The sequence below is a fragment of the Pongo abelii genome, chromosome X (assembly GCF_028885655.2).
Source record: "Pongo abelii isolate AG06213 chromosome X, NHGRI_mPonAbe1-v2.0_pri, whole genome shotgun sequence".
Lineage (NCBI taxonomy): Eukaryota > Metazoa > Chordata > Mammalia > Primates > Hominidae > Pongo > Pongo abelii.
This window is the reverse complement of record NC_072008.2, coordinates 107,069,358-107,092,476: the sequence shown is the minus strand read 5'-3', so window position 1 is coordinate 107,092,476 and position 23,119 is coordinate 107,069,358. Positions and strand designations below refer to the sequence as shown.

The 23,119-nt window shown below is 44.4% G+C and overlaps 2 protein-coding genes across 4 annotated transcripts in view; both read left to right on the top strand.

The window, feature by feature from the left end:
* Nucleotides 1-14,522, top strand: part of BTK (Bruton tyrosine kinase) — a 42,033-nt gene extending 27,511 nt beyond the window's left edge. For both annotated transcript variants that reach the window (XM_009235055.3, XM_002831894.5), the window contains exons 6-19: nucleotides 1,233-1,361; nucleotides 1,684-1,751; nucleotides 3,174-3,361; nucleotides 3,779-3,841; nucleotides 4,614-4,668; nucleotides 5,265-5,344; nucleotides 5,524-5,651; nucleotides 6,378-6,452; nucleotides 7,008-7,179; nucleotides 7,695-7,911; nucleotides 9,275-9,339; nucleotides 9,974-10,092; nucleotides 10,611-10,768; nucleotides 14,016-14,522. In XM_009235055.3, coding sequence (XP_009233330.1) covers nucleotides 1,233-1,361; nucleotides 1,684-1,751; nucleotides 3,174-3,361; nucleotides 3,779-3,841; nucleotides 4,614-4,668; nucleotides 5,265-5,344; nucleotides 5,524-5,651; nucleotides 6,378-6,452; nucleotides 7,008-7,179; nucleotides 7,695-7,911; nucleotides 9,275-9,339; nucleotides 9,974-10,092; nucleotides 10,611-10,768; nucleotides 14,016-14,087 — 1,589 coding nt within the window. In that variant the 3' untranslated portion in view covers nucleotides 14,088-14,522. The remainder of the gene's footprint in view (nucleotides 1-1,232; nucleotides 1,362-1,683; nucleotides 1,752-3,173; nucleotides 3,362-3,778; nucleotides 3,842-4,613; nucleotides 4,669-5,264; nucleotides 5,345-5,523; nucleotides 5,652-6,377; nucleotides 6,453-7,007; nucleotides 7,180-7,694; nucleotides 7,912-9,274; nucleotides 9,340-9,973; nucleotides 10,093-10,610; nucleotides 10,769-14,015) is intronic.
* Nucleotides 14,522-22,456, top strand: TIMM8A (translocase of inner mitochondrial membrane 8A). Of its 2 annotated transcripts, none has more exons than XM_002831892.5 (2): nucleotides 14,522-15,439; nucleotides 17,303-22,456. In XM_002831892.5, exons 1-2 carry the CDS (start codon nucleotides 15,308-15,310, stop codon nucleotides 17,462-17,464), a joined length of 294 nt encoding a protein of 97 aa, XP_002831938.1. In that variant the 5' UTR covers nucleotides 14,522-15,307; the 3' UTR covers nucleotides 17,465-22,456. The 2 variants fall into 2 exon arrangements, with proteins under 2 accessions (XP_002831938.1, XP_024096922.1); XM_024241154.3 differs by having other exon boundaries at nucleotides 15,570-22,456.
* Nucleotides 22,457-23,119: the final 663 nt, after the last annotated feature.

The window sequence follows — 23,119 nt, the reverse complement described above, 5'->3', positions numbered from 1 at the left end:
AATAATAATAATGATGTTATGCGGGATTCTTCTTAGCTGTAAATGCTGAAATGTGTATGTTATCAAATGTGCGTGTTCTTGGACCAGCCTGGGTCTTTGCTCCAGTGTTTGCTGCTATCAGTTATTTCAATTGTCTTTGTTTCTCTCAGTTATCTAACACTATGAACCCTGGATGACTTTTCTTTTTTTTTTTTTTCTTGAGACAGAGTCTCACGCTGTCACCCAGGCTGGAGTACAGTGGCGCGATCTTGGCTCACTGCAACCTCCGCCCGCCAGGTTCAAGCAATTCTCCTGCCTCAGCCTCCCGAGTAGCTGGGATTACAGGCGCGCTGTAATTTTTGCACTTTTAGTGGAGACGGGGTTTCACCATCTTGGCCAGGCTGGTCTTGAACTCCTGACCTCATGATCCACCCACCTCGGCCTCCCAAAGTGCTGAGATTACAGGCGTGAGCCACTGCGTCTGACCGACTTTTCTAATTGACTTCATGTTAAGGTTTTTGATATGCCATAGTATTACAAACACCAATACTAATTCCTCCTGTCTGCATCCACTCTATTCTTTGCAAAATACTTTTACTCTGGGAGATCTTTTGGGCCTCACAACTCCATGAGGGAAAAGAAGCTGCTGTGTTACCTCTGGCAATGAGCTCAGTCTACCTCAGTGGCCCTAGGAAGATTCAAATCATGTTGATTCTAGAGGCAAAGTCACCTTCATTTGCCCTTGAGATCAGCTCTGTTGACTATTCTATACAGAAAGCCCCATGCAGAAGTTCTCACTAAGGCTAATTATCCCTAAAAGATCACTCAAGGAACTGAGAAATCAGTATTAAAAGCTGGGGAGATTGGCTTGGGCACATTGTTTCCCTTATCTGGGAAACAAGCACCACGATGAACACCTGCCTTACAGGAAGATTGTAATGGCTACTGGGAAAACATAGATAACATATTTCTGTTATTGGGCTCTCAAGCCACCAGATAGTCTTATCTTGTTGATTGGGAGATACTCCTCATCACAGACCACTAAAGAAAACTGCACAGGAACTGTCTGGGACCAGGGCACAGTCAGGCAGGCCAGTCATGTGAGCCAACTGGTCCTGTGATCTGCTCTCCTTCAGGGTGGCCAAGGAGGGGGCAGTTGTTTGAAGTTCACCACTAAGCTCAAAGAGGAAAACATGCAAATGGTGGCTTCTCCTCCATGTCAGATGTGATCTCTCTCTTCTTTCCTGCTACAGTAATCCGGTACAACAGTGATCTGGTTCAGAAATACCACCCTTGCTTCTGGATCGATGGGCAGTATCTCTGCTGCTCTCAGACAGCCAAAAATGCTATGGGCTGCCAAATTTTGGAGAACAGGAATGGAAGTAAGCAATCTGATCGATATAATTTCTTCCTCCTTTGACTCTGTTTCCATCACTCTCCCAAGGGTCTGTCAAGCCCAGGGACATAGCATAAGGTTGTACATTTTGGGTGCTAAACAAAGGGTCCTGGGGGAGGGAGGAGGAACATGGGGGCTGAAATCCAGCTGGTAATCTGCTCTCCGAGCTATGTGACCTGGCATGCCTAGCTACTTTTTCTAACTTGCCTAAAGGCACTCAATATGGACGGCAAAGTCCCTGACCAAACCTGTCCTTGGGCCCTTTCCTAAAGTGCATTCCATATCATCACTGGCTTCTTGTTTTGCAGGCTTAAAACCTGGGAGTTCTCACCGGAAGACAAAAAAGCCTCTTCCCCCAACGCCTGAAGAGGACCAGGTATAGAGGGAAACTGGGTGCTGCCACTGCTTAAATGGAAATTTATAGTCAAACCCTAAGAACACACCAGAGTCTTAGAATTACCCTGGGACTTGGCAGTGTTAATTGGTATTCTTGCTAAGATTGGGGATTTGTTCTTCTAATTAGGATTTCCTCCTCAATGGAAAGATAGAAGGCTCTCAGCAACCATGTAATCCAATCACCTGTTTAGAACAAAGCCTGATTTTTTTAATGGAAAGTTTTTGTTGTTGTTGTTTTGTTTTGTTTTTGTTTTTGTTTTTGTTTTGAGACGGAGTCTTGCTCTGTTGCCCAGGCTCGAGTGTAATGGCATGATCTCGGCTCACTGCAACCTCCGCCTCCCAGGTTCAAGTGATTCTCCTGTCTCAGCCTCCTGAGTAGCTGGGATTACAGGCACGCACCACCACGCCCAGCTAATTTTTGTATTTTTAGTAGAGACGGGGGTGTCACCATGTTGTTCAGGCTGGTCTCGAACCCGTCTCGGCCTCCTAAAGTGCTGGGATTACAGGCGTGAGCCACCGTGCCCAGCTGGAAAGTATTTTCAAACATACAGTAAAGTTAGAAGAATTTAACATTTAATACCAACATACTCAACACTTAGCACTAACACCACCTATCCCTAACACTTTAGAAGTTTTTTTTTTTTTTTGGTTCCTTCCTGAGGTCTAGAAAGCCCTTTCTCACGTATTGTAAGTAAGTAGAGCAAGTATTATTATACTCATTTTACAAAGAAGGAAACCAAGGTTCTGAGCCACTTGGTAGATTCACATACAAGTTTAGTGCCAAGCCGGTTTCCTATAAATGGTTTTTGTCTAGTGAGCTTTAAAAATAGTAATGTTTGGGTCCCATTCCTGAGAGTTTGATTTTGATGTATGTAATTGGTCTGTGAGGAAACTGACTGGGTATTGGAATTGGTTTTTTGTTTTTTGTGGTTTTTTTTTTTTTTCAGACAGTCTCACTCTGTCACCCAGGTTGGAGTGCAGTGGTGTGGTCTTGGCTCACTGCAACCTCTGCCTCCTGGGTTCAAGTGATTCTCCCGCCTCAGCCTCCTGACTAGCTGGGGCTATACGCACACACTACCATGCCCAGCTAATTTTTGCATTTTTAGTAGAGATGGGGTTTTGTCATGTTGGCCAGGCTGTTCTCGAACTCCTGGCCTCAACTGATCCGCCTGCCTTGGCCTCCCAAAGTACATTGGAATTTAAAAGTTCCATAGATGGTCTTTATATGTATGCAAGGCTGAGAACTCCTGCACTGGTGCTTAAAAATGGTTGTTGAATGACTGCTGAGTAATATTTTAGTATGCCTGATTTGGGTGTCTTGAGTAAGCCAGAGAGTTGGGAGAGAAGAGAAGAGTGCTTGGTATCTTGACAAACCCTCCTACCTTTTCTCCTAACTACATAGATCTTGAAAAAGCCACTACCGCCTGAGCCAGCAGCAGCACCAGTCTCCACAAGTGAGCTGAAAAAGGTTGTGGCCCTTTATGATTACATGCCAATGAATGCAAATGATCTACAGCTGCGGAAGGGTGATGAATATTTTATCTTGGAGGAAAGCAACTTACCATGGTGGCGAGCACGAGATAAAAATGGGTGAGTCCACACCAGCCCTTCCTGAGCCTGGTGCCTGCCCACTCCCTACACGCGAAAAGTGCTGCGGCATAATTCCCCTGATCAGCATCCTCATCAGAGACTGTTCTTCCCAAACCAGACTGAACATGCTCTCCCTCCAAGTACTTCCCAGCGTGCAGCTCCCTACACATGGCCTCTGCCACATCTCTGAGCCTCTGTTGTTGGGCACATATAACCAATGCGACATATGCAGAAGCTCTGCACCTCACTGGCTCACTGCCTAACCATGCATCAGAGACGTGATTGTCTTTGAGGGAGGTGCATGATACATATACCTCCATTTGAGATTTGTTCTGAGCTCAGGGATGTGGGCATATGAATCTGTCTCCTGGAGGATGAGGAGGTGCTGGATGAACTGCCACATTGTCTCCTTCACAGGCAGGAAGGCTACATCCCTAGTAACTATGTCACTGAAGCAGAAGACTCCATAGAAATGTATGAGTAAGTATGTTTATGTCAGTCCACAATCTTCCAGGAGGAACTCTCTCTCTCTATATATATATATATTTATATATACTTTTTATATATTTATATTTTATATATATTTTTATATATTTATATATTTTTATATATCTATATATTTATATATTTTTATATATAACACACAAGTGTACATATGTATACATACACTGGTGTATATATAGGTATATTATGTATACATATGTATACATACACAAGTGCATATATATATACACTTTTTTGTACTTTCAACATATTTTTTATTTCAAGATATATATTAAAATTAGTGCCATCTGAATCAAATGATGCTACCACCTCAAATTAGTGTATCTGTCTTACCTTTACCCCCCAAACACCCTCCACTTATGAGAGCTGGAGAGGTCACCATGCCCTCAAATCTAGAAGAATCACACTCAAAGAAAAAGGAGTTGACGACCTGATGAAAGAATTAAAATGTCAAACTGCTACTGTTGTCCTTTCCTCCCTAATCATGGAAGTGGATGCCCTAGTCCCTGATCTCTTCCCTGCAACTCCCTGCTGCCTGCCTTTGCCTGCTACTCTCCATTTCCATGAATCTTCAATGCCAGCCTGGGTTTGGGAAAGGGATACAGTGTGCTATGCACATGACAGATGCTCAGTAAGTAGGGTTTGAGTGAGTTGACTGAATCACCGACATGGACAAGCCCTGGAGGGTGCTGTAACCTCCATTCTGCTTATGACCAGGAGCCACTCAAGCAGCACTCTCCCTTCACAGGTGGTATTCCAAACACATGACTCGGAGTCAGGCTGAGCAACTGCTAAAGCAAGAGGTAAGTGTGGAACCACTAGCACACAGCATTCTCCTTGCATAAGTGAGGATCTTGAACCGAGGGCCTGTTCTGCCCCCCACCTTTGGGCAAGGCAGTGTCAAAGCTGCCATCGTCTGGGGTCCCAATTACACCATTTTTTTTGTTTTTGTTTTTCTGAGACGGACTCTCGGTCTGTCACCCAGGCTGGAGTGCAGTGGCATGATCTGGGCTCACTGCAACCTCCGCCTCCTGGGTTCAAGTGATTCTCCTACCTCAGCCTCCCAAGTAGCTGGGATTACAGGCACATGCCACCATGCCCGACTAATTTTTGTATTTTTAGCAGAGACGGGGTTTCACCATGTTGGCCAGGCTGGTCTTGAACTCCTGACCTCAGGTGATCCGCCCACCTCGGCCTCCCAAAGTGCTGGGATTACAGGCATGAGCCACCACGCCCGGCCTGCACCTTTTAATATTAAAAGCAATGAGGCTGTAGCTCAAGCGTGGAACTTGGCAGTAAAATCAGGGGTTGTTCTATTTTCTCTCTCAAGTTCGGGCAGGTGGGATGCAGGTGTGAGCACCACTTCCTCCTACAGACAGCTTCTTTTTCGTTGTTTCAGGGGAAAGAAGGAGGTTTCATTGTCAGAGACTCCAGCAAAGCTGGCAAATATACAGTGTCTGTGTTTGCTAAATCCACAGGGTGAGTGTTACTATTCCAAGGCCCTGAGAACAAAGAACAGGGGTACCCTCCTAATAGCTCCTTGATGGTGTGCCCGTCCCACTTCCTCTGTCTCTGAAACTCAAAACTCATCTCACTTCACTTCCTGGGTTCTGTTGACCTTTGTGCCCAAGTTACTGACTAAGCATCCACTTCTTCAGGGACCCTCAAGGGGTGATACGTCATTATGTTGTGTGTTCCACACCTCAGAGCCAGTATTACCTGGCTGAGAAGCACCTTTTCAGCACCATCCCTGAGCTCATTAACTACCATCAGCACAACTCTGCAGGTGAGTACCAGGGGCAACTGAGAAGGGAGTTACAGACACCAGGATAAGCAATGCAGGACAAGGTGATAAGAGGAAGAATCCACCTCACAGGACAATGTGAATTCGCTGTGAAAGGAAATCCCTGTGATACTGGGTAGAAGCTGGTAAAGAGGTGGTCAGAGGCAGACCTACACCCAACAGGGACTGACCCTTTATTTGGCGATTGATGCTCAGTGTTAAGAGAAGACACAAAAGAGGCTGGTGACTGATTCATCAGCAAGTATTCATCGAGTTCCTACTGTGTACTCAGCGATTTCCTCAGTTCTAGAGGAGAACATGGGAACATTCTGAGTCGAGGTCCTTGTCCTCAAAGAACATAGAGGTTAGACAACATCAGAAGAAAGTTTCTAAGCACTGTAAAATTTCTAAAAACTGAGACATTAGTGAGGGCATGGATATGGGGGAACAGCTTCATCAAGAAGGTAGGATGTGAGCTAAGCTTGGGCTGGGAGGTGGGAATATATTCAGTTAGGCAGTGTATTTCAATTAGTATTTTCTCTTTTTTGTCCCTGAAAAGTATTTTGTGAGAGGAGAAACCTCTGGAAATATGTGGGTTCATGGAGGTCTTCTGGAATTCAAAATGTACTAGAAAGATACACACCGGAAGTGTGAGGCTTTAAGTGAGGATGTGTGAGGCATCCCACCTCCTACACCACACCAACAGCATGACCTCTCTCTCTGTTTCAGGCCTCATATCCAGGCTCAAATATCCAGTGTCTCAACAAAATAAGAATGCACCTTCCACTGCAGGCCTGGGATACGGTAACTCCTTATTTCTCTGGGGTAGGGTGGACTGGCCAGTTGCAAAAACTACCTGTGCTGGCCTTGCCTTAGGGAGTGTCCTTGAGGTACACTGTTCTGCAGCAGCTGCCTCAAGGACGCTCAAGACAGATCCAAGCAAAAGTTATTCACTGATTTTCTTCCTCTAGTGGCTACTACTGGGACTGCAAAAACATAGATTCATAAAGGGCTTTGTCATTGTCTTGGGTCTTTTTGTCTTTTATTTTTAATTGTGGGAAAATTTTCAGTACTATCCCTGAGTTCATTAACTACCATCACTAACATAATCATAAAGGGATTTGGGGAGGTTGCTTAGTCTATCTTCTTGCCTTATGGCCACCTTGAACCTAAAATTCCCAGATTCCTCTAACCAGTGAATCCCCTGTTTCTGAGATTGACTTAAGCAAAGACATATTAGTACTTCTAAAAATTTCCCTTTTACTAGTTTTCCTATTTCTACCCCAGTAGGGATTTTTATCTATTGTAAGAATTATACATTCATGACCCCAAAGAATCACACCAAGACTTTGTTGTTAGGATCATGGGAAATTGATCCAAAGGACCTGACCTTCTTGAAGGAGCTGGGGACTGGACAATTTGGGGTAGTGAAGTATGGGAAATGGAGAGGCCAGTATGATGTGGCCATCAAGATGATCAAAGAAGGCTCCATGTCTGAAGATGAATTCATTGAAGAAGCCAAAGTCATGATGTGAGTTATAGCCCAAACTCAACTCTCAATCTATTTGCTGGAGTCTAGGAATTCACACAACAACCCACTGAGGCTTAAAGATGACTTACAGTAAGAGAGGTTTGGGACGAGGGACTGAAGTTTATCTTTAACTGGCAGTAGTCCTAAGTGCTAAGATAATAGTTTCTGGGCCTTAGATATTGGTTGAGAATAGTGGTGATCATGGGTGTGTACCATCTCAGTAGCATTTGGGGGTAGATGTAGAAAATTAAACTTTCAAAAGAAAGATTCTAATTTAGCCTTACCGTTCTTTCATTCCTGGACTCGTTTCTTTTTCAACTGATGGGCTCCAAATCCCTGCTTACTTCCACATATTAAGCATTTTTGAGATTTAGGGTGGGAAAGAGGAAAATAAACTTGCTGGTGTGACCCCTTATCTGATGCTCTACTCCTAGGTCAACCCCTTCCTTCCCAGCCCCTTTGTTGCTAGTATGCAGAGCCAAAAGGGGAAGACTAGTTCCTTGCCTTTCCTGTAGGAATCTTTCCCATGAGAAGCTGGTGCAGTTGTATGGCGTCTGCACCAAGCAGCGCCCCATCTTCATCATCACTGAGTACATGGCCAATGGCTGCCTCCTGAACTACCTGAGGGAGATGCGCCACCGCTTCCAGACTCAGCAGCTGCTGGAGATGTGCAAGGATGTCTGTGAAGCCATGGAATACCTGGAGTCAAAGCAGTTCCTTCACCGAGACCTGGTGGGACCTTAGAAGGATTGGCCTAGGACCAAGGGCTGATGGGGTGGAAGTAGCAGTAGAAGATATATCATACATGGTTGAGGGGGGCTGCTGGTGCCATCATTTCAATTTTATCTAGAAAATACTATAAGTTAGGCGTGCCTCTGCCCCAGTGCTGAGCCCATCAAATATCTCCAGCCTCAGCTCCATGAAGTCTGCCGTGGTGGGAATCAGAGCAGTCACTCACTCCCAACTCCCTACCACCCACAAGAAAATGGTGGGGTCTTTCAGTGGCCATTCTGGATTTGGAACAGAAGGGACTGTGCTTCCCAATGGGACTGCTCCTGGCATGGGGCCATCATTTGGTTCCTTCAGAGTCACATACTGGGGCCTGTGGATGCATTTGGCCCACATGTGTGTGTGTGTGTGTGTTTTTTTTGTTGTTGTTATATAATAATTAGCAAACCCTTAAAAAGAAACATTTCGCTTAAAAAAAAAAAAAACCCTGGAATTTCCAGCTTCTCTTGAAAATCTACACCGTCTGGAAATACCAGGCCCACATTCTCATGAACCACCTCCTTTCCTTTAGACCAGGCATGTACTCTCCATTTCCTGCAATCTCCATCCACTTCACTTCACTCTTAATTAACTTGCCTGGCCCCTGTAAGCATCAGAGTTTGTGCCCCTGTTTCTTTCAGTCAGGCCAAGGCTCAAATTGTCCTAGTCTCACTGGCAGAAAAGCAGAAAGCAAAACAAACTTACTTCTCATTCTCCCTTCTTTGTTTTTTGTTTGTTTTGTTTTGAGATGGAGTCTCACTCTGTTGCCCAGGCTAGAGTGCAATGGCACCATCTCGGCTCACTGCAAACTCCGCCTCCCAGGTTCAAGCAATTCTCCTGCCTCAGCCTCCCAAATAGCTGGGATCACAGGCGCCCAACACCATACCCAGCTAATTTTTGTATTTTTAGTAGACGGGGTATCGCCATGTTGGCCAGCCTGGTCTTGAACTCCTGACCTCAGGTGATCCACCCACCTCGGCCTCCCAAAGTGTTGGGATTACAGGCGTGAGCCACTGCACCCAGCCTCTCCCTTAATTCTTTCAGCATATCAGTGAGGGAATGGGGTGGTGTGGAATTGCCCATGAGAATGCAATCGTTCTGTATGTCCTCAGTGCTTTACCTAGGACTACACAGCAGGTTGCTTTCCACATGGTGGAAATGAATCAAAATTTCTTGGTGGCATCAACAGATTCCTATTAGGTGGGAAGGTGTCTGTAGTCAAAGGAGATGAAGCTTCCCTGGCTTCATTCTACTGGTCAGCAGAAGCTTTGTGCCTTTAACCTCTGTGCTGGGGACGGAGTCTCACTGGTCTCTGTTTGCACTACAGGCAGCTCGAAACTGTTTGGTAAACGATCAAGGAGTTGTTAAAGTATCTGATTTCGGCCTGTCCAGGTGAGTGTGCCTTTTTCATCTTTCCCTCCAGAAGTAAAAATAGTGTGAAACATGGGTGGGTGTTATAGTTTTAATCCTCTCCTTTTCTTTTTTCTCATTCTAGCGTTTTCTGCCGATCTTTCTATTCTTTTTCTTCCTCTGAGTTATTTAAGCCACCTCTTTCATCCTTTTCTTTTATTGTCATATCCCTTTCCTTCCTTTCTCCCTTTATCTCTACCTCCTCTTTTTTAAATCTATTTCCCCAATACCTTATCTTGATCTATTAATCCTGATGACTTTACTCCATTCCTCCTTCTTTCTTAATCAGTCTAATTCCCAGTGACAACTGCAGATAAAAGGAAGTGAAGGAGAAGAGCAGAGAAAGGAAAGGTGGATAGAGAAGAGGAAGGGAGTACCTACTACACCTTATTTCACTTCATCCTTCTTGTAACCATATTGTCAATTAGGAAAGCTCAATCAGATACAAAAACAGGAAATTCGTTAAAAGTAACATTTGTAGAAGATACTAGTTGAGGAGGAGAGACTTTTGAGGAAGGCTGTGTGTGTTTGTGACACTCTTGTGACCGTGCCAAGAAAACGTAAGCAAATACCAAGCCTCCAAATCCTAATGCAACAAGTCCTGAATCCCTTGCAGGTATGTCCTGGATGATGAATACACAAGCTCAGTAGGCTCCAAATTTCCAGTCCGGTGGTCCCCCCCGGAAGTCCTGATGTATAGCAAGTTCAGCAGCAAATCTGACATTTGGGCTTTTGGTAAGTGGATAAGATTACACAGATTATACAGCTCAAAGGATAAGAAATGCAATGGGAAAATTCACACTTTGCAACCTCCACAGAGAGATTGTTCTTGCTTTCATTCATCCAATCCTTGGGGAGTGCTTACTGTGTGTCAGCCACCACAGGGGTTTCTGAGGATGAAAACTAAACTGGACATGATCTCTGCCTTTTTAGAACTTAAACCATGTTAAGGAAAACAATTCATTCAGTTTTCAACAGCTTCTGAATACTGATTATGTACCAGGCACTCTGCCAGACCCTATAACTACAAAGACAAATAAGATGCTGTCTCTCTTCTAGAGGAGTTAATAGTCTAGTACGACCTTGATCTCCATCTAGTGTGGTCAGTACTATAGCAGAAATTTGGGCAAAATGTAAAAAGCACAGAGCGGGGAACCAGCTGATTCTAATCTTTGAGGTTGATCTAGGAAGACTAGGACTCCTGCTATCCAAAAAGACTGCAAACCAATTTAATAATATTTTTCATCTTCTAGGGGTTTTGATGTGGGAAATTTACTCCCTGGGGAAGATGCCATATGAGAGATTTACTAACAGTGAGACTGCTGAACACATTGCCCAAGGCCTACGTCTCTACAGGCCTCATCTGGCTTCAGAGAAGGTATATACCATCATGTACAGTTGTTGGCATGAGGTAAGTGCTTTATTAGGACCTCTTAAATTATTTCCTTGAATCTACTTGCCCATTTAGCTGGCCATTCAGCCACAGACTGATAGCTGCACACATTCTCTTTTTTTTACTTTTTTTTTTTTTTTTTAATTTGAGACAAGGTCTCGCTTTTTCACCCAGGTTGGAGTACAGTGGTGTGATCTCGGCTTACTGCAACCTTCGCCTCCCAGATTCAAGCGATTCTCATGTCTCAGCCTCCCAAGTAGCTGGGATTATAGGCGTGCATCACCACACTGAGCTAATTTTTTTCTTTTTTTTTTTGGTGACACAGTCTTGCTCTGTCACCCAGGCTGGAGTGCAGTGGCACGATTTTGGCTCACTGCAACCTCTGCCTCCTGGGTTCAAGTGATTCTCCTGCCTTAGCCTCCTGAGTAGCTGGGACTACAGGCACATGCCACCATGCCCAGCTAATTTTTGCATTTTTAGTAGAGACAGCATTTCACCATGTTGGCCAGGCAGGTCTGGAATTCCTGACCTCAGGTGATCCACCCACCTCGGCCTCCCAAAGTGCTGGAATTACAGGCGTGAGCCACCGCGCCTGGCCAATTTTGTATTTTTAGTAGAGATGGCATTTCACCATGTTGACCAGGCTGATCTCGAACTCCTGGCCTCAAGTGATCCACCCACCTCGGCCTCCCAAAGTGCTGGGATTAGAGGCGTGAACCACCATGCCAGGCCTTGCACACATTCTCTGACCTTGGTCTGCAACTTGATCATCTGATGGCCAGAGGCTTTCCCAGGCCCACTCCAATTCTCACTAGAGTGTCATTAGTACACTCCAATGCCAACTCGGCTTTAGGGAGTGAGGTGTTGTGGGGCCATGTCATCTAGCATAAGCAGGCAGCCAGGGGCACTCAGACAAGTGAATAGGCATTACAAAAGAAAAGTCATGAAAGTTTGTTCATTCCTTTGTATGTCATTGGCCCTTTCTTCTACTTTGTTAGCTGCCAACCGTTTCTGGCTGAGGTCCTAAACGAGATTTTTTTTTTGAGACTGAGTCTTGCTCTGTCGCCCAGGCTGGAGTGCAGTGGCGTGATCTCGGCTCACTGCAAGCTCCGCCTTCCGGGTTCACACCATTCTCCTGCCTCAGCCTCTCGAGTAGCTGGGAGTACAGGCGCCCGCCACCACACCCGGCTAATTTTTTGTATTTTTAGTAGAGACGGGGTTTCACCGTGTTAGCCAAGATGGTCTCAATCTCCTGAACTTGTGATCCGCCCGCCTCTGCCTCCCAAAGTGCTGGGATTACAGGCATGAGCCACAGTGCCCGGCTAAATGAGATTTTTTAAAAAACCCTACTGCTTGAAAGGGAACTAAAACAGGTAGTGGGTTTTTTTGTTTGCTTTGTTTTGTTTTGCTTTTTAATATAGTGCATCGTGGGGTATGTGGGTAGGTGTGGTATTTTGGAAATAAGGAAATCTGTCCTACTACTATTAAACTGCTTTGCTCTTCTTACCTCGAGTTCTTCCCAAGATGCCTTCTCTACTTTTCAGTAGATCCTTGGCAACCTAAATTTCTAGTAGGAAATAAATGCTCAACTCTTCAGAGTGTCCAACAAGTGCATTTGTGAATCTGGAGCCTTCTTGGTGAGGTGAAAAGTGGGTATCTGGATCTGAGCATGGCTCGTTTCCCTCGAAAAAATGACAGATCACAGAGAAAGTGCAGAAAGGGAGGACTCCTTTCTTCTGTGTGATGCAGGATTAAGGGTGATTGGCTATGCTCCCTCCCAACCAGGACCTTCTTACTCTGCTAATTAAAAATGATTTCAGACAGGTACTTTATCCACAGCCTGTTTAAAGGAGTGGTCAAAATTGGATGCATATCAGAAACCCTAAGGAGCTCTTAAAAATGCAGATTACTGGCTGGGCATAGTAGCTCATGCCTGTAATCCCAGCAGTTTGGGAGGCCAAGGCAAGCAGATCACGTGGTCAGGAGATCGAGACCATTCTGGCCAACATGGTGAAACCCTGTCTCTACTAAAAATACAAAAATTAACCAGGCGTGGTGGTGTGTGCCTGTAATCCCAGCTACTCAGGAGGCTGAGGCAGGAGAATCACTTGAACCCGGGAGGCAGAGGTTGCAGTGAGCCGAGATCCTGCCACTGCACTCTGGCCTGAGTGACAGAGCGAGACTGTGTCACAAAAAAAAAAAAAAAAAAATTCAGATTACTGGGCCTTTTCTCCAGAAATTCTGATTAGGTATGCCTGAAGTGGAACCCAGAAATCTCTTTTTAAACTTCCCAGGAAATTCTGATACTCAGCTAAGTTTAAGACTGAGTCAAGGAATCAAGAAATTGATGACCATTGGTTCTGACAGATTGAGAGCATTCTGGCATGAATGTTCCCTGAACCACTAAATACCAAATACCTCGGGGGCTTATGGGCCATGGCCATCAAAAAGAACCTTAATCTTAGGCCGGGTGCGGTGGCTCACGCCTGTAATACCAGCACTTTGGGAGGCTGAGGCGGGCGAATCGCCTGAGGTCAGGAGTTCGAGGCTAGTCTGACCAACATGGTGAAACCTGGTCTCTACTAAAAATACGAAAATTAGCTGGGCGTGATGGCGTGCACCTGTAATCCCAGCTACCTGGGAGGCTGAGACAGGAAAATCGCTTGAACCTGGGAGGTGGCAGTGAGCTGAGCTCACACCACTGTACTCCAGCCTGGACAACAGGGTGAGACTCTGTCTCAAAAAGAAAAAAAAAAAAAACCTTAGTCTTTTTGTTACCAGAGAGTGGTAAAAAAAAAAAAAAAAAAAAAAAAAAGGTCCCAGGTACTTAGAATCCCTACTCAGTGATACAGCCTGTGGTTTAATCACTAAATATTAATCACTAAAAATTATCACATGGGATTTCTGTTCTGCCAACCACTTGAACTTGTTTGGTAGCCATTTTTCACTTGAGGATCCAAAATAAGAATGTGTTGTGTACAGTTACATAATGAACTTGCCCTCAATTTTGATCAGTGTGATTGTCAGTTTAATTTGCAAATTGTTCTTATCACACTAATAACCTGAGCTACTAAAGATGAAAAGTGCACAAAGACTTTATGGAGAGCTATTTCTTTCTTTTTTTTTTTTTTCCTTTTGTAATCGACAGGGCATGCTACTGGGCATAGAGCATATATTTAATAAACATTTGCTGCTTACTCATTGCATTTCCCTTGAATTCTGGGTTCTAGCCACTCTTAATACTTTACTTTTTCTTTGGTTTTAGAAAGCAGATGAGCGTCCCACTTTCAAAGTTCTTCTGAGCAATATTCTAGATGTCATGGATGAAGAATCCTGAGCTCGCCAATAAGCTTCTTGGTTCTACTTCTCTTCTCCACAAGCCCCAATTTCACTTTCTCAGAGGAAATCCCAAGCTTAGGAGCCCTGGAGCCTTTGGGCTCCCACTCAATATAAAAAGGCCCCTCTCTACATCTGGGAATGCACCTCTTCTTTGATTCCCTGGGATAGTGGCTTCTGAGCAAAGGCCAAGAAATTATTGTGCCTGAAATTTCCCGAGAGAATTAAGACAGACTGAATTTGCGATGAAAACATTTTTTAGGAGGGAGGATGTAAATAGCCGCACAAAGGGGTCCAACAGCTCTTTGAGTAGGCATTTGGTAGAGCTTGGGGGTGTGTGTGTGGGGGTGGGCCGAATTTGGCAAGAATGAAATGGTGTCATAAAGATGGGAGGGGAGGGTGTTTTGATAAAATAAAATTACTAGAAAGCTTGAAAGTCTTTGGTATCTCTATTAATCATGCAGCCTCCCTGAAGCGCCCTATCTCAGTATTCCAGAAAGCTGCTGTGTGGCATTAGTTTGGCATATTCCTACACTGAGAACTCGACAGGATCCTCCGGGTTTAAGCCCTCTTGTTAACTCCTGCCTCTGAATCAGAGATGCGTTAAGCCAAAACAGTGCCTGTCACAGCACGCATGCAATGTTATTTGAATGAATCTGAAAGTTGGGCACAAACTGCCATAGCCTCATTTCCCTACGTCGGGAGAGGAAAACTCCATCAAAAAACGAAAGCCAGGGGCCCAGGATAGCCAACTAAACGACCCAGCCAACTAACTGACCCAGTGCACAACTCTGGTAGCTCAGAAAACGCGGGCCAATTTGGAAGTGGACAGGGGCGGAGCTGTGCGGCCAGCACGGAATGGATCACGTGGTCTTAAGTAACTTCCTTTTCTCCTTTCTTTTCTTTTTGGAGTAACATCTCAACGGCACCTCGGCTCTGGGCTGTAAGCCCTGCGAGCTCAAGGCGCAAGGCTGGGCGCAACCGCAGGGTTGCGGGGTTACGGGATTGCGGGGTCTGGGGAGTGGGACCCGCCGACTCCGGGAACGAAGCACCAGCGCCAAGGCGTGGGAGGCGGCGGGGTGGAGTTGGGCGCCTGCCTCGCGCCGACGCAGTGCACTCACGGGGGCGGTCCCAGAGGCAGCGAGCTGTGGTTCCGGTTCCGTCGCGAAGACACGTGAAGGTCGGTGCGGAGTTCGTCTCTGCAAGCGTGGTCGCCCTGGGATGGATTCCTCCTCCTCTTCCTCCGCGGCGGGTTTGGGTGCAGTGGACCCGCAGTTGCAGCATTTCATCGAGGTAGAGACTCAAAAGCAGCGCTTCCAGCAGCTGGTGCACCAGATGACTGAACTTTGTTGGGTGAGGAGCCTGGGGCTGGGACCTGAACACTGTACCTACTTTCCCTCTGTCCTTGTACCGCGGGACTCGCGACAACGTCGGGGATTCGGGGAGGGGGCGGGCATCTGGCAGCAACCCTTGATTTTCTCAGGTTCCTGTGGCCTAGCCGGATGGGAGAAGGGTGACTCCGCTTCTCTGGGGACTCATTCCGGACCTCGGCTTTGTTGGTGCAGAGGACTGGGTATCAAAGAAGACTTATGCCACTGGACACCCAGCACTTTCAGGCACCCGAGGTTGAAGCTGCCTAGTGCTGGTCACCAAGACTGATCGGAGCTCCCAGTACTGGGATTTTATTTTTGGCAGCCCGAGTCCCAGAGAGTCAGTGAATCAGTGAATCTGCTATTCCTGGACTCCTCGGGATTTACCTTCATTACCCAGTTCTAACCCTCTCCGCTGAGAAATGAGTGGCTCCAGCCCACTAACTATAAAAGTGGTGTAATCTCTTCCAACGTACATACTTATTTGCTTTCTTGTTGGATTGTTGTGTAATACCAAGCCGTTTCGGGTCTGAAGGTTGAGGAATTGAGCCTGCCCTGTGAGGGGACTTTGGCAAAAGGGTGGAAGGCATTTGCAGCTTGCCAACAACGTGTTCTGCTTGCCAAGGACAGATCTCCCTTAATGTACACAATTCACAGAATTCAGAGGCCAAGGATAATTTTCCTTGGAATTAGAGGGTCTGAGGCTTGTGTACATGGCAGAGAATAATGAACGAAATTTTTGAACTACTTAACTTTAACTATATACAGTCATTGGTTTCCATAGGCCCTTTCCCATAAACTTACAGTATTGCTGGACTATGACACCTACCAGATGCTTACTTAACTCTGGTCTGCCTTGAACCAGAGTGCTTTGATTCTTTTTAAAAAATATCTGTGATTCGTTACTTTGGTGCCAGGAGGACGTGTAGTTAAGTACTATTGCAAGAATCTGTAAGCTGCCGGGCGCAGTGGCTCATGCCTGTAATCCCAGCACTTTGGGAGGCGGGTGGATCACTTGAGGTCAGGAGTTCGAGACCAGTCTGGGCAACACGGCGAAGCCCTGTCTCTACTAAAAATAGAAAAAATTAGCTGGGCGGGGTAGCACCCACCTGTAATCCCAGCTACTCAGGAAGCTGAGGCACGAGAATGGCTTGAACCTGGCGGAGGTTACAGTGAGATCATGCCACTGCACTCCAGCCTGGGTGACAGAGCCAGACTCTGTCTCAAAAAAAAAAAAAAAAAGAAAAGAAAAGAAAACTGCAAGCTATGAACCCTTTAGGAAAATGCATTCAATTTTCCATTCATCATGACAGGATTCAAGAATCTCTAGCTTAAGTAGACAAGGTTATAGAATCTCAAGTCATATATTTTTTTCTTCTTTGGTAGGTTTTAGGGTATCTTGCTGAAATGATTTATCCTTTCACCCTTTTATTCTGTAGTTAACTTAAAGGCATTTAGTGCAAACAGCATTGTGGAGTTACAACCAAATTCATCGAAAGGTTACTTCACTTGTATTTTGCCATTTTCTTGCTCTGGAATATCCCAGCTCTGCCATTTCTGGCCCTATGATTTTGGGCAAAGTATCTCTGTGCCACAGTTTTCCTCTTTGTAAAATGAGGATTTATAATAGTATCTATTCCATAGGATTGTTGTAAGAATTTAATGTAAGGCTAGAGAACATTGCCATATACTTGGTCAGCTGCCAAATGTGAACTATCGTTAACATATAAGATACTGTTTTTAGGTAAAGTTTTTTTTTTCTGTAAGCAACAAAAAGGGACCCCTGCCCCCAACCGTCTTTTTCTTTCCAAGTTCCCTTTGTGATTCTGTATCTTGTCCTGAGCAGGAGAAGTGCATGGACAAGCCTGGGCCAAAGTTGGACAGTCGGGCTGAGGCCTGTTTTGTGAACTGCGTTGAGCGCTTCATTGATACAAGCCAGTTCATCTTGAATCGACTGGAACAGACCCAGAAATCCAAGCCAGTTTTCTCAGAAAGCCTTTCTGACTGATCTCAGCATTACCTCATTGGAAAAGGAAGGTAGTTCAAGAAATGAAGAGCTGTTGATGGGATGATTGAAGAAACAGCTATGAGAGGATTGGCTCCCATCTTTTGTTACTCTTGGGACATCCTGTCATCTGAGAATGAACAAAGACCAATTTTTTGTGTGTGAAGCTTAAGGGTCATATGTTTGCTTGTATTTTTTAATGCTAATCTTGTGAAAATAATTGACAGGTGAATGGAAAACTATTTAGATGCATATTACTGTACATGGGACTATGCTTTTCTCAAAGCCCCATTAACTGCTTCCTATAATTTTGATAGTGGGACCACATACGTAAAAATCTCTCATTTGTGTGGAGTCATTTCTGATTTCAGGGGAGATCCTTGTGTTTATCAGAAAGGGCAGAAGTGGGGCAAGAATAATTTGGTATCCTTATCTAGTGTTTGATTATCAATGCTGGAGAAAAATATCTGTAAGAGTGTTTATACAGTACACTTCAGTTTTCTTGATGATCTCCCTTTCCTACATGATGATTTGCTTAAATATCCATATTAAGTACAGTCTCAAGGTAGGGTAGGCAGCCTGAGCGTCTAGAGGCCTTTAGTTATAAAGGAATCTAGCCAGTGAACATAATTATTATTATTAGACTGCCAAAAGGAAGAAATTAACTTACCCTGTATATCAGGGTACAAAAAATTCAATGACGTGCCTAAATAAGTTATAAAGATTTAGGCCAATCAGAAGCTAACAGCAGTTTCAGGTAGAGGTGCATGCCTAATGTTAATTAGTGTAGATTCCATTTACTGCATTCTTTTGATCACTGAAATAAAAGCTATATAAGATTCAACTCTGTGATTGAGAAGGCATCCTATTGCAGTTATTATCTGCAACCCGGAGAGATTTAGCATGGGCTGATTCCAAGGTTAAAATGTAGTCAGTCAGTCTGGGTGCCTGCTCTGTGTAAGGTACAGCACAGTATTCCAGGGGTTCCTGACCTTTTTGAGAGAAAAGAGAACCTAGAGATGAGATGGGGAGGGAAGCGGTTATGTGCTGGCAGTCAAGTCTGTGAGTACAGTAGAGGTTGTATTGACTGGATTCTCCTCTTATTTCAAATCCTTGTAGACTGGAGTATAGACCTAAAATGGACCTACTTGTTGGGAGCCTCTAGTGCAAATCCATGAAATCTGGGGAAATGAACATCTCTAAAAGCTTCAAGTTCCTGTTTAGATTTTCCCCATAAAGGTGCTAGAAGGACATTTTTTTTTTTTTTGAGACGGAGTCTTGCTCTGTCACCCAGGCTGGAGTGCAGTGGTGGGATCTCGGCTCACTGCAACCTCTGCCTCCCGGGTTCAAGTGGTTCTCCTGCCTCAGCCTCCTGAGTAGCTGGGATTACAGGCACACGCCACCATGCCTGGCTAATTTTTGTATTTTTAGTAGAGACGGGGTTTCACCATGTTGGTCAGGCTGGTCTCGAACTCCTGACCTCATGATCTGCCCACCTTGGCCTCCCAAAGTGCCGGGATTACAGGCGTGAGCCACCGCGCCCAGCTGGAATTTTTTTAAAATCATTATGAAAACACAGTTAAACATTTAAGTTCATACTCTGTGCTGTTGTTTTTAGTGACAGGATTTCAGCAGTGCACAGAAACAGTCCCTGCCCTTGAGGAGCTTGTGGTCTAGTTAGGGGAGGTAGACAATAAACACATAAATATGTCAGTGTAATAAGTGCCATGGAGAAACAGCAGAGTAAGGGTGTTAGGGAATATTTATGGAGTGTGATTATTTTATATAAGATGGTTTGAGAAGGCCTCCTTGGGAAGGTGGCATTCCAACAGAGACCTGGATGAGCTAAGCAACCAAACCTTGTGGGTGTTGCCAGGCACGGTGGCTCACGCCTGTAATCCCAGCACTTTGGGAGGCCGAGGCAGGCAGATCACGAGGTCAGAAGATCAAGACCATCCTGGCTAACATGGTGAAACCCCATCTCTACTAAGAATACAAAAAAAAAAAAAAATTAGCTGGGCGTGGTGGCGGGCACGTGTAGTCCCAACCACTTAGGAGACAGGCAGGAGAATGGCGTGAAACCGGGAGGCAGAGCTTGCAGTGAGCCGAGATTGCGCCACTGCACTCCAGCCTGGGTGACAGAGCAAGACTCCGTCTCAAAACAAACAAACCCCACAAAACTTTGTGGGTGTCTGAGAGAAGAACACTTCAGGCGGGAGTAACAGTAAGTCCAAAGGCCCCAAGGTAGGAACTGCATGCATGATGCCATGGAGAACAGTCAAGAGGTCATTATAGCTGGAGTAAAGTGAGTTAAAGAGAATGGTAAGAAATAAGGTTGGAGAGACCGGGTGCGGTGGGCTCATGCCTGTAATCCCAGCACTTTGGGAGGCCGAGATGGATGGATCACCTGAGGTCAGGAGTTCAAGACCAGCCTGGCCAACATGGTGAAACCCTGTCTCTGCAAAAAATACAAAAATTAGCCAGGCATGGTGGCAGGTGCCTGTAATCCTAGCTACTTGGGAAGCTGAGGCAGGAGAACCGCTTGAACCCAGGAGGCAGAGATTGCAGTGAGCTGCTCCAGCCTGGGTGAGAGAGTGAGACTCCATCTCAAAAAAAAAAAAAAAGAAAAGAAAAGAAATAAGGTTGGAGAAAAACGCATGCAATGGATCAGGGTGAGGGGTGTGTGTGCACTGATTATGTGGGGCCTTGTAGGCCATGGCAAGGACTTTGGGCTTTTACTAAGCAAGGTGGGGAGCCATTTGAGGGATTTTAACAGATGAGTGATGTAATATAACAATTTTAGGAGGGTCTGGCTGCTCTTTGGGCAACATCACATGGTGAAGAAGTTGTAACAGTAGCAGTAGCAGTAGCAGTAAGAATAATGGCATTTTGAAATCCAGGAAAATGAGACTTTAAAATGCATATACCTTGTAACTATATGTCCCTGTTGACTTTTTTTTTCCTACAAAATTTAATGTGAGGCCAGGCACGGTGGCTCACATCTATAATCCTAGCACTTTGGGAGGCTGAAGTGGGAGGATTGCTTGAGTCCAGGAGTTTGAGACCAGCCTAGGCAACATGCCAAGACCCCATCTCTACAAAAAATACAAAAATCAGCTGGGCATGGTGGCACATACCTGTAGTCCCAGATACATGGGAGGCTGAGGTGAGAGGATCACCTAAGCCTGTGGAGGTCGAGACTGCAGTGACCCATGGTCATGCTACTGCACTCTAGCCTGGATGACAGTGAGACCTTGCCTCAAAAATGAAAAGAAAATGTGTTCTTAAAACCTCAAGTCATAGGAACGGTTCTTTAGTCTTTTCCTTATTATTATATTTATTATGTTATTTATTACTATATTATTGCTTCTTATTTAGTTTTTTTTTTTTTTTTTTGAGACGGAGTCTCGCTCTGTCTCCAAGCCAGTGGCACAATCTCGGCTCACTGCAATCTCTGCCTCCCGGGTTCAAGCGATTCTTCTGCCTTAGCCTCCCGAGTAGCTGGGATTACAGGCACACACCACCACACCCAGCTAATTTTTGTATTTTTAGTAGAGACGGGGTTTCACCATGTTGGCCAGGATGGTCTCGATCTCCTGACCTTGTGATCCACCTGCCTCGGCCTCCCAAAGTGCTGGGATTACAGGCATGAGCCACCGCGCCCCACCTTATTTAGTATTAAAGTGTTCTCATTACTTGTACACACAAACTTAAATGTCTTTGCTTTACAGTATTGCTTGCTCAGTGAATATATATCATGAGAACTGTCAGATTCATACAGTAAACTTGAGCACCAATTATGTGTTTTGACACTACTGGGCACAAAGACAATGGAAAAGAAAAGGTGTAACAAATCCCCTGTCTGAGATTAATAAGCCCCAAGGCAACAATTTGGGCTTTTGTTTGTTTTGTCAATCTGAGAAATGCATTTTCAGAACCTTGATAGGTGGTACTGTTAGCCCTGATGACATTCAAAGTCCTCATTTCAAATATTCAAGGTAGAAAATTCAAAACTCAGTTGTAAAACAAAAGAATTGGATTAGCAGACCCTTTTCATGAAATGAAATCTTACTTAGAAGCCTGATATGTAAAGCAGAAAAGCCAAGCTGCTCTGGTGGTTGGTATCTGGAAGCCTTCCTACTGTTGTGTTGTCACCCACCTGCACTGCCAGTGATGCCTAAGGCTCGTCTTCAAGCTTCCAGGTTTTACCAAGCACACTCTGAAAGTGAGTCTATGTACGATCATTAGGGATAACAGAAGGAAATCAAGCAAAAACTTGCTCTTTATTTATAATAAACTCCATAAGGAATTTGAATTCTAAAGTTAATAAATCAATGAACTCCATGTAAAATAGTCTTCACATGGAATAATGGAAAACAATCGATGGTCCTTTTCTTAAAAACCAATTTTTCCCCATTGTAATACCTTTTTTTTAAAAAAAAAGATGAGATCTCGCTCTGTTTCCAAGGCTGGAGTGCAGTCATTTCCATGTAGTATGTACTTTTCCCGACTACTGCCATGACTCGCTTGCCATTTTCAAGGAATAGCAGCCCACTGACTCAAATGTTAATCTGCTTTGGCAACACCCTCACAGACACACCCAGGATCAATACTTTGTATCCTTCAATCCAATCAGGTTGACACTCATTATTAACCATCACAAACTTCTTTATAAATTGATGTGGAATGAGCTCCAATACATATTGTTAAATTTAAAAAGCAAGATTAAAGACTACCATTTGTGTAAAAGGGGAGGGGGGGATTAAAATATATGTATGCATATTTGCTTGAATAAGCATTAATTAACTCTTGAAGGATATTGTTAATATTGATTGCCTCTGAGGAAAAGAACTGGGTGGTTGGGGAGTAGGGGTGGGAGACTTTTTGCCATGTATCTTTTCTTTATGCCTTTTGAGTTTTGAATCATGTGAACGAATTACCTATTCAGAAAAATACATATTATTTAAAAAAATAAAATAACAAAATTTCTCTCCATTTCAGCACTATAAACTGTACTAAAAAGTGGGGATGTGTGATAGAAACCACTTTTAGGAATAAAAAACTTATATTTCAACTACAGTACTTTCAGATATCCCTTAGTCTCAAATAGATTTTTTTCTTTTTTTAACTTTTATAAATTATTTTATTTCTTCCATGATGATTTAAATGGACTTTTTTTCTTTTTTTTTTTTTTTTTGAGACGGAGTTTTGCTCTCCTTGCCCAGGCTGGAGTGCAATGGCGTGATCTCGGCTCACTGCAACCTCTGTCTCCCGGGTTCATGCGATTCTCCTGCCTCAGCCTCCTGAGTAACTGGGATTACAGGCATGAGCCACCATGCCCGGCCTGACTATCTTCAAACAAGTACAAATATTTCATAAATAATATCTGGTCGTTTCTAGCCAATCGAGTAATTTGTTGCACAATAAGCCACCTCACATCTCTCAGCAAGAAATACATTAAATTTAAATAGTAAAGACATTACACAATGAATTAGGACACTTTTAAAATTTGTTTTAATTTTTATTAGGGAGAGGGGACAGCACACTTCTACTTAATGAAGAGAAACATTTTTACAGTCCAGAGGTCTTTTATGTTTTTGCACCTATTATGCTTGAATTCATAGGGGATAGGTTCCAGCAGCCCAGACTCCTTTCCAT